Here is a 10,076-nt window from a genome sequence, read left to right as displayed (position 1 = left end):
TGCCGGCCACATGACCATGGAAACGTCTTCAGACAGCACTGGCTCTTCAGCTTGGAAACGGAGATGAGCCCATCCCCTAGAGTCAAATTCAACTAGCTTTCAAGCAAGGGAAACCTTTACCTTTACTTACTCAACTTAGTACATTCAAAAAACCCCAAATTCTGAGGAAGATCACATGGTGGGGGGGGGGGAGTGGCGTTGTTTGGAATGACCATAGTGCTTCAGAGAAGGGTCATTAATGGAAGGAAATTCACTGTATGAAACCCCTGTCCTTGTATCACTTTACTCGAAATCAGGCCAACAACAAAGAACATCCAGTTTACAACAGTAGCGTGAAAAGGGCCATTGACTCAGTGCTTCATTATGCGCCACTTGTCACTTTTCCTATGGTGCAAAAGGCTTCATGGCTGGTTTCCTCTATTCAGTACAGGGTGGTTGCATTCCCCTGTAGCATTTCTCACCTTCCTAGTTATGTACTACATCCCCAAATGACACTTACACAATACCACAGTGCCTGAAATGCACAAGTCAAAGAAGGCAAGAGCAGCCCAGGGGGGAGGAACCCAGTCGAGGAAAACCTCTGAAAAAGGCCACTCCCCAAACAGAAAAGACAGATAAAGGATGCTGGAGTACTAGAAATTAGCAGCTTTGTACCATCATTGAAAAATAAGCCACATAACTGGGGAGATGAAAAACATTTTCAAAAGAGACGTCAACATTTTAAGCCAGCCCCCAGACATGTCAAGTAGATTCAATTCCTAGTGCTTGAATTCTCCACTGTTCACAGCAGCAATTAGCAATCCACTGTTTTGATAAGTGCACTTCTTCTTCTTCTCCCAGGAGCAGTTCCAGTTGTGTAGCCTTTTAGCAGACAGATGTGCAGCTCAGTTCTGAAGGCTCCTGCATAGTTGGTGTCCCCAGTCCTTCTGGCCCATCTGCAATGCTGGGCTCACTTGAACATTGCCTGTGGTTTAAGCTGGACTGCAGGATAAGGCATTTGTCACCATTATCTGGTTCTTCCACCACCATGCCCGAGTGCATCATGGAAGCCATGGCCAATAGCTGGATATCCGAATGAGCATTGGCAACAGTATGCCGACGGATGCTTCCACATTTCTCAAGGTATGCCTCCCCCTCTTGCTCTGTCAGGGGTGTCAAGGCAGTCTCACTGGCCTGGCGGGCTGCCACAGTATGAGAAGAAAAGCTCAGTCCATTGGGACGAGGTCTATAGTATCTTCTCTCTGGAAAATAAGGAGAGGAAGGCATGTGGATTAGCAGAACATGGACAAACTGCACATTTTCAGAGAATTTTCCCTGTGCTACCTCTAGCAATTTTGTTCCAGGTGCACTCTCTCACAAACACTCTGGATACAGCACATAAGAAAGAAAATATGTTCGCTTCACTAACCAAGAATGGTCATTTGCACAGAGGCACACACACACACCACTTAAAAAAATTTAGATCCCTATGGTCTATAGGGAGCGGTGGCGCAGGCGGTAAATCGCCTGCTGGTAACATCAATGAACAGCTGCTACAGCTGTTCGAGACCCACCGTGGCCAGGGTGAGCTCCTGGTCCTAGTCCCAGCTCCCGCCCACCCAGTGGTTCGAAAGCAATTAATATAAGCAAGTAGATGAATGGGTACCTGCCCTTAGGTGGCAGGGGGCACCCTCCCCGTACGGGGGTGTGTGGCAGGAGCAGTAGAAGCGACTGTGGCGGTGGTGGAAATGGCGGTGATGGAGTGGCGTAGCGTCGGAGCGGCAGAGCGAAGGCAAGCGAAGCGATGGAGGTGGAAACAGAAGGCGGAGCTACAGAAGGACGTGGTGACACGACGCAAGCGCAGCGGAGCCATACGGACGTAGCTGGGCTGTAAGCCGATGCGACCCACATACCAGACGAGCCCGCTGAAAGAGAAAGAGAAAGAAACCCGCCGAAAAGAAAAAGAGAAAGAAGAAGCCGCCGGACCGGACGACCACACCAGGAACTGAGCACTGACACCCAAAAAGACCGCTCGAGAAAGAACTAAGAAAAAAAAACCAGCGAGCCCTGCCACATGGGTGCCGGTAGGCAGCCCCAACCCTTGTAGATATGTGGCCTTAGCTAGGGATAAATTTGGAACTTGTAAGCCGCTCAGAGACCCTTCGGGGTTGGAGCGGGGTAGAAATCGAAGATATAAATAAATAAATAAATATGGTAGACATTTCTATTCTGATTATATCATCTATACCCTGCTATTGAGCTATTTTATATATTTATAGTTTTCCTACTGGCTATTTCAGTATTCAGTATACAGTATTTACTAAGGAATATCTGTGCAAGAAATGGGATAGAATAAAGAAGGGGCCACCTACTCTTTCTATCTTGCCCAAGTCTTGAAAGGGAAGAGAGCACATCTTCCCCTGTATTTAAAAGCCCCCCCCCATTACTATGCATATAGCACAATAATTGCCTATATATTCTGAAGCCTCTCTCTCTGAAACCATGAGTCATAGGCTTAAGAAAACAAAAAGCAGCAGCAGCAGCTAAGCCTGTCACAGGTCTAGCTCAGAATCCACATTCTGGCCAAGAGGCCCATTTTTTAGACAGTAACTTTCAGTACACTAAATTATAGGGCTTTATAGAGATAAAGCCACAAAGTTTGACGTCTGACTGACAACCATTCTTTATGTTCCAAAACAGGTTACTGAAGAGCCCTCCAGGAACTGCAGGACAATGCACTAACAAACTGGAACATGCAACATTTTTAGCACATAAACTATCTCAGTTTGTCTGTGTGACTGCAAAAGTTCACAAAAGTAGAACAATTTTACTCAGTTAATCTTTAACTTTTAGATCTCAGCTTAGAATTCTGTGGGTGGAAGAATTTCTATTCACAGACTTTGATTTCCCCTCTCCTCCTTCTACGGCCCAAAACATGCCCTGAAGTGCTAGTTCTGGGGGACAGTCCTCTGCCTCCAAAAACAGCGTGGGGGAGTTGCAGGACTACTGTGGGGAGGGGGAATTGGGAAAAAATCGTCTCCCTTGTATCAGAGGAAATTTAGGCAGGATCCAACCCAGATATACTGAAGAAACCTTAGGAGGCTATGTCCTGTTCTCCCCCATCCCAAAATGTTTCCCCCTCATTTTGCAGTTTCCAAATTTCAGATTCTAATCGTTATACAGTGAGACCGATTTCACACAAGAGCTGCGCCGCGGTCGCACCTCCCTTTGCCCCGCTTCTATTGGTCAATTTCCCACTCAAAGCCGCGTGGCCGCATTTTGACCCGCGGCTTTGCCCGATTTTCCCCGTGGTTTCGTGATCCTGTTTTTGTGTGCGTAGCTCTTGTCTGAAATCGGTCTGACTCTTTTCTTGCCGGGTGTGCTAGAAGAGCTTTTCTTCCAAAGGGATTCTTCATGTTTTTGTGGCTTTCCCACATAGTCAGCACTGACCGGTAATCCTCAAGCTAGGAACCCAAATACCAGTCATCAGGTCTTTTTCAGGACCACAATGGAACTTTAAGAGGATGAGTTGGAAAGGTTTCAGTGAAAGATCTGGATAGGTGTCTTGGATGGGTCCCTCCAACACATAGTAGCTACCACCGATTTGTTAGAGCTGTTATATCCACGGCCAAAAGTCACATTCCTCAAGAATATCGGAAAGAATATACTCCAGGCTACATCAAAATTTCCTCAACAGCAAAGACTCAAAAGTAGCAGATGCACTACTCCATTAACTCTGTGCTGCATGTAGACAAAAATGGACTGAAGCAACTGCAAATTTGGATTTCAAGCATTCCAGTAGGAAAGCCTTGAGCCGGCTGAAAAAACTAGGTGCAAGCCCACCTGTGCACCAAGGAAATCCGGCGGTAACATCAAACCAGGTAGCTGCCTGACTTGTATCCCTATCCAGATCTCCAAAGGATCAACATTTTACAATCAGGATAAAAAAAGAACTCCAGCTTTTGAAACGTGCCTGCAATCATGGATGCAATCAGTTCCACCCAATATCCATACCCTAATAAACGCCAGTGAGAGGCCCACAGGATTTGACTAGCCATGTAAACTATGGAAGATGGCTAACAGAACATGAACAGGCTTTGGCCACTGTGCAGACCTGTTGTTTAAATAGGGCAAAATACCAGGACCCGAATGCAATTGTGGTGCAGCCTGCCAAACTATTTTCTATCTGTCACAGGAATGTGAGTGTCGTGCTTTCCAGGGAGATGCGACAGAGCTCTTTGAACTCTCCCCAGCTGTGATTGAGGAGATTAAAAATTTAGATATTAGTATTTAGGGGCATTGACCAATTGGTCTGCATACCCACTGTATCAACTTGGTTATGCATTTTATGTTATGATATGCTTCCTGTGTGCAACTCTGCCATATGATAAATAGAATAGTAATGTTCTTGCAGGAAAGAACAGCTTAGAAATACGAAGTTCTGTATAAAAAAGGTCATCTGGCATTCCAAGTAAGCACCAATGAGAGGAAAGCAGCACACTAAGAAAAAGTCACTGCCAAATATTCCTCTTGCCCCACACTACAGAAACTGCATCCTGGAGGGGAGAAACAGTAAATGTGACCAGGGAGAGAGAGAGAGTAAACTGTAGGCAGCCAGGGTGTAAAATAAGACCTATAAAGGGGCTTGCACAGCATGCTGACTGGCAGGCTTCACCAGCCATGAATGTCGTCACACCTCAAACCAGTTCACTCAGGCCCACATTAAACTCATTTAAGCTCAGTCTCAGTGCAGTGTTATCACAAGTTTGATGGGCCTCGGAAGATTCCCTTCCCATCACCATCCCTTTCCACAAAAAGGAACTGGCAAAGCGGAGGCCTCCTATTTGAGCTTCAGCACCAACAAAACACCTCCACAAGCACAAGGGTAATTGAGTTCCCTTTGTAGCCTTATGCTTGGATTGCTGCTGTCCATGCTCAGAATAGTATCCCGGCAGCAAACATCCATACATGATGAAGTCTGCATGGACTCAGACACCTCCAGGTCATCGGGATCCTCTGCAGTTGCCAGGTAAATTTGGAGGGAAAAGCAAATTTGGTAGGCATGCTAGGACAGGGTGGGTCCAGGCTGAGCCTATGACCAGCTAAGCCCAAGCTTAACAGGAGGTGTGAACTGAGTTCGTAATGGGATGAGGATTTCTGGCCTATAAAAGTCAAATTCTGAAGCCATCCATCCCTACTTCTGAACTGTGGCACCATACAGTTCCTGGGGCTTTAAAACAAAACAAACAAACTGTACTTTGCCTCTACTTTAGTCCTACCCTACAGTGCAAATTGTGGTCCCCTTTAACTCTGTAATAACTACCAAACTGCCAGTCCCTTGCTCTGTCTCACAATTGTTAGCATCATGCAGAATCATGCACAACATGCTGGTCTGTGCTCGAGAGGAAAAAAATTCTGGCCCTTTGCCATAATTTACATCAGTCTGATTATGAATGCAAAATAATATTTAATTAATTAATTAATTTATACCCTGCCCTCCCCGTCGAGGTGGGCTCAGGGTGGCTTACAATACAATACAATGATGAAACAGCACTGAGTGAACTGATCTATGAAGTCCTAAACATGAATTTGTCACTAAAAATGTTGTCAATATACTTTGAATGATTTAATACTGACTAGTTGAATATCCAACATTAACTTTTACAGTAGCTATTGAATAAATTTTGCTCAAAATTAATCCAGGCAGCCAACCACAAAACAGCCAAAGCAGCCAGCAAGTTTTCAAATTCTCCTTAACTGTGAAAGCTGTCAAACTTTTACATCATTCTGAATGGCATCATATAAATTTGCCAAATGCTGCATCTTGAGGTGGAGGGAAATTTCATTGCTACTTGAATTTTAAATAAGCAGTCTTCTGGCTGCTAACAATATGGGTAGTTTGTTTTGAAGCTAATGAGTACACGATAAAAACTTACCAGAGTGAAAACCCCACAGGCACTAGAACAGATTCCTAAGCATGGCTACAAAATCCATATTGGTTTTTCTTATTACGGTAGCATGCTATGTTTAGATATACTCCTCCATGTACTAGAAGGCTGTGTTGGAATTACAAACAGACTCTGCAACATGGTATCTAATATGCAAGCAGAGCATGCCTATTTGTAAACATTACTACTTATCTGTGTGATATGTGGATTCTGGGAAATTATGAACTATGCCTCTACAGAATTTTTTCACTTCCTGTTTTTATATACACTGATAAGGAGTTTTTATATACACTGATAAGGAGTAACATAACATTAGAAAAATATATATAGAGAGAACTACTTGTATTTAAGTCACACCAATGGGCCAAACTCATTACACCAGCCCTTTAAAGCAGTAGGCCTTAAGTATAGCTCTCTCAAGAATCCCAGAGAACCAAGATTCCTTAACGGTGGAAAACATATAGGCCCCTCTGAGGAAATCACTCTGCACTTACATGTTAATGCGTACATTTGGGTATAAAACTCCAGGATTTCAACGCCTACCTGGCTCTAATGAACACATCTATTCTTTGATAATATATCTGGCAAACATGAATCAGCAGTATAACAGGTCCTCCTAAGTGACACAGAAACTCTCGTTCAACCCCCATATTTATGATGTATAATGCTGTCAAGCAGAGAGAAAGGATTAGCTTCTGATGTATCAAACTTACCGCTGCCCGCCTCAAATGTGATCATTTGGCAAAAGCATACTCGCTTAGGCATCTGTCAGTGAAGTGGAGAACATGGAGAGCAAGCAAGCACAGAAATAGGGCATCACAAGAAAAGGCTTGTTTTTAAAGAGTATGAAGTGAAATTCTCCCAGGACTAGGTTTTCCAGGTTAGCTATAAGCTCACTGTGATCAAAGACAAGACTCTATACTGTGCCTTTGCACACAAAGTCACAGCGGGCAGCGTCTCAGCCCACACAGAGGTTCCCCATTGTTACTCTATAGTTGATAGAATACTCTGCTCTAAAGTTGATAGAATGCATTCCAAACAATGGGTCTTTTGCCATCACATTTTGAGTAGCAAATGGAAGACGCCCCTATGGGAGTTGCAGCACTACGCTCCTGGGCTCTTGATTTGATTTGATTAATTTTACGTTCATTGTTCATACTAAGAATGGTCGCAAAATGTTGCCAGAGCAGCAGAGTTGTCTATTTCATTTCACTTCAGAAATTAATTTTAATTAACTGAACTAATGAAGCAGAAGACAACAGAGAAAATATTAAGAAATAAGGCATGACAGAACTCTGGCCTGAACAAGCCTCGGTCATACAAAAACAGCATCCTAAAATGGATCAGAGAAAAGCAGTGTATCCAAGGCCGTTCCCTTCCTTAACCATCACAGATATGAATGTGATACACCTGTGAATCGGGCTTCACTATTTATGGGCAAAAAAGGCCTACAAGATGTTAAGCAAGGGGCTAGAAAGGCTCTGTTCTGCCACTCTCTAAAGTCATCAGACACCCATCAGCAGCACACCAGGATGGATGGGCAGGAGATATTTTTTTATCAGGTGAGGAGGCTGAGGCTGGTCTAGCATTCCGTGCTTACGCCCTAGGAATAGGACCTGCCATAAGAGCTCATAGGATTAGGCTGGTTGTTGCAATGAAATGTGGATGCTTTATAAGAATGGAGAAATTGCATGAGCCTGAGAAACAGAGAGAGAACAGGAGCTTCCGACACAGGTAACCAGGTTCTCCTGTGCCGTTGAGGTTTTCTGGGTCACAGCCTGCTTAAATTGCCAGGTTTATTTATTTCAATCAGATGAGATGAGGAGAGAGCTCAATAGCTACATTCTGCTAAGCCAGCATATGATCCCACTTTTCAAAATTAGATTTTGCAATGGTTTCTCGTGTATCTCATTTGTTCAGAGGTCTCAACTCAGTGATTCCAATAGTCCCTTCCAACTTGGAGCCGATGTAATAAAAACCATCTGGAAAAGCATATCTTGAAGGTGATGCATTCCAGGAAGATCTCTTCCAAAATCCTGCAATGGCCAAATTGAAGCGACAGAGCCAGAAGAAAGCAAAACGCTGAGGGCTTTGCTCCACAGCCCAGAGCTAGTCTGGCCTTCAGCCTGCACTGTTCGTCCATAGCCAGACTTTCAGCAAACGGCTGCATTTTAAGTGGAGCAACCAGAGGAAAGAGATTAACAGGTTCATCAGATAAGGATAGACTAAGAATAGATAGCAGGTTGGAGCCTGGAACCACAGTTTTGGCGGATGGAAAAACTATTCTGACTTTTGACCCCAGAGTCATGCCAAGGCCAGTCTCTCTCTGCTCACTTCATTGAGTTGTTCCCTTATGCTACTCCCTTATGCGACTGCATGAAACTAAATGTCTGCTGAGTAACAGGGCCGAGATCAGGGCCCTGCGGGACATCACAGTTCTGCAAGGCCGTGAAAACAGAACTTTTTAGGCAGGCGTTCCACTAGGAGCGACGTCCTACCAACAACGCCCAGTGTGAACTCCGATCCAACATGACCTAGCGCGGTGGCGCCGTTGAATGTGTCCCTAAACTGCACTTTATTTTCATCGCCATCGAATGAATGTTTTATATTGACTTGTCTATGTTTTTAAATGATGTATTTTATTCTATTACTGCAAAATGTATACTGCTTATCAGTTTTTGGAAGCCGCCCTGAGCCCGCTTGGTGGGGAGGGCGGGGTAAAAGTGAATTAAATAAATAAATAAATAAAATAATGTGGACATGGAAAAACAGTTGAAACTAACAGGACCCAGAATGGCAAGTCACTACAGTATAATACTAGAAGACCAAATATAAGAACCACGTCATGACACAATGGAATCGGAAGATTTAGTGTAATCAGAAAGTATGGATATTAAGTATTGAAGACCAGCACTGGGACCAGCACTGGACTGGAAACAAGGGGGACAAGAAAATCTAGCAAGAAAACAGGAATCGGCATGGCAATCAAAAGGATGAACTTCAGAAAATCACCAAAGGAAAAGCAGTGGCACTATTAAGAGGGAGAGGGAGTGTGGCGTAGTGGTTAAGAGTGTTGGATTAGTACAGGGGTGGCCAAACGGTGGCTTGGGAGCCGCATGTGGCTCTTTCACACATACTGTGCAGCTCCCAGCAGGGCGGCTGGGGAAGCTAAATATCATTAGCAAACAAATTATCATTGGACAAATAAATACCATTATCAATATCTGCTTTTACCACTTTTGTTATTATTTTTGCAGTCTCGTTAAATGTTAATAAAAAGCACATTTGCATATTTCCCAGTAAAAACATATAATATTTGTTCATGTCTTGCAGCTCTCAAACATCTGACATTTATTCCATGTGGCTCTTATGTTAAGCAAGTTTGGCCACCCCTGGACTAGTATCTGGGAGACCCAGATTCAAACTCCCATTTGTGCCATGGAAACTCACCAGGTGACCTTAGGCCAGTCACACTCTCTCAGCCTCACCTACCTCACAGGGTTGTTGTGAGGATAAAATGGAAGAGAGGAGGATACAGCAAGCCACCAGTGTTCCCTCTAAGCTGAGTTAGTGTGAACTAGCTTAGTTTTTTAGCCTCCAGCTCACAGAATTTTGTTTTCGCTCAGGAAGGATGGCTCCAGAGCAAACTAATTTATGCAGTAGCCAAATCACTCGCTCACAACTTTAATGCCAGTAGCTTACAAAGTAGAATTTTTGCTCACAAGACTCCCCAGCATAGAGGGAGCATTGCAAGCCACTTTAGGTCCCCATTAGGAAGAAAGTTGGGGTATAAATAAATGAATTAAACACATAAATAATAAAAAAGATTAATAGGATAAACAAGAGGTGCTGCAAGTTCAACAAAGTCTAAAGAGACAACAGAAATAACTGCAGCTTGCTTGGTTAGATAACAACAGTTCAAAGAGACTGGCAAGGAGACAAAACACAGAAAAACTAGCCAGACAAAAATGGCTATGAAAATATACAGATAGAAAAACCAACGACCAAGCACCCCTCAGAGGCAAAATTAGATTGATGCTGTTAAGAATCTATTACCAAAAGGTATCAAAAATGTTGATTGCTTTTAAGATGCCCACCAGATGAAGAACAGGTGGGACTTCCAGAGCCAGGTTTGGCAATCTCAGCGAC

At 43.8% G+C, this 10,076-nt stretch overlaps 1 protein-coding gene across 1 annotated transcript in view; it reads right to left on the bottom strand.

The window, feature by feature from the left end:
- Positions 1 to 286: 286 nt before the first annotated feature.
- Positions 287 to 10,076, bottom strand: part of PRR5L (proline rich 5 like) — a 78,117-nt gene continuing 68,327 nt past the window's right edge. Inside the window, exon 9 of the mRNA XM_015419020.1 lies at positions 287 to 1,241. Coding sequence (XP_015274506.1) covers positions 865 to 1,241 — 377 coding nt within the window. The 3' untranslated portion in view covers positions 287 to 864. The remainder of the gene's footprint in view (positions 1,242 to 10,076) is intronic.

This window comes from Gekko japonicus, unplaced genomic scaffold (genome assembly GCF_001447785.1).
Source record: "Gekko japonicus isolate JY-2015 unplaced genomic scaffold, Gekko_japonicus_V1.1 scaffold3784, whole genome shotgun sequence".
NCBI lineage: Eukaryota > Metazoa > Chordata > Lepidosauria > Squamata > Gekkonidae > Gekko > Gekko japonicus.
Note: the sequence above shows the minus strand (reverse complement) of the source record. Positions and strands in the feature narration are given on the sequence as shown.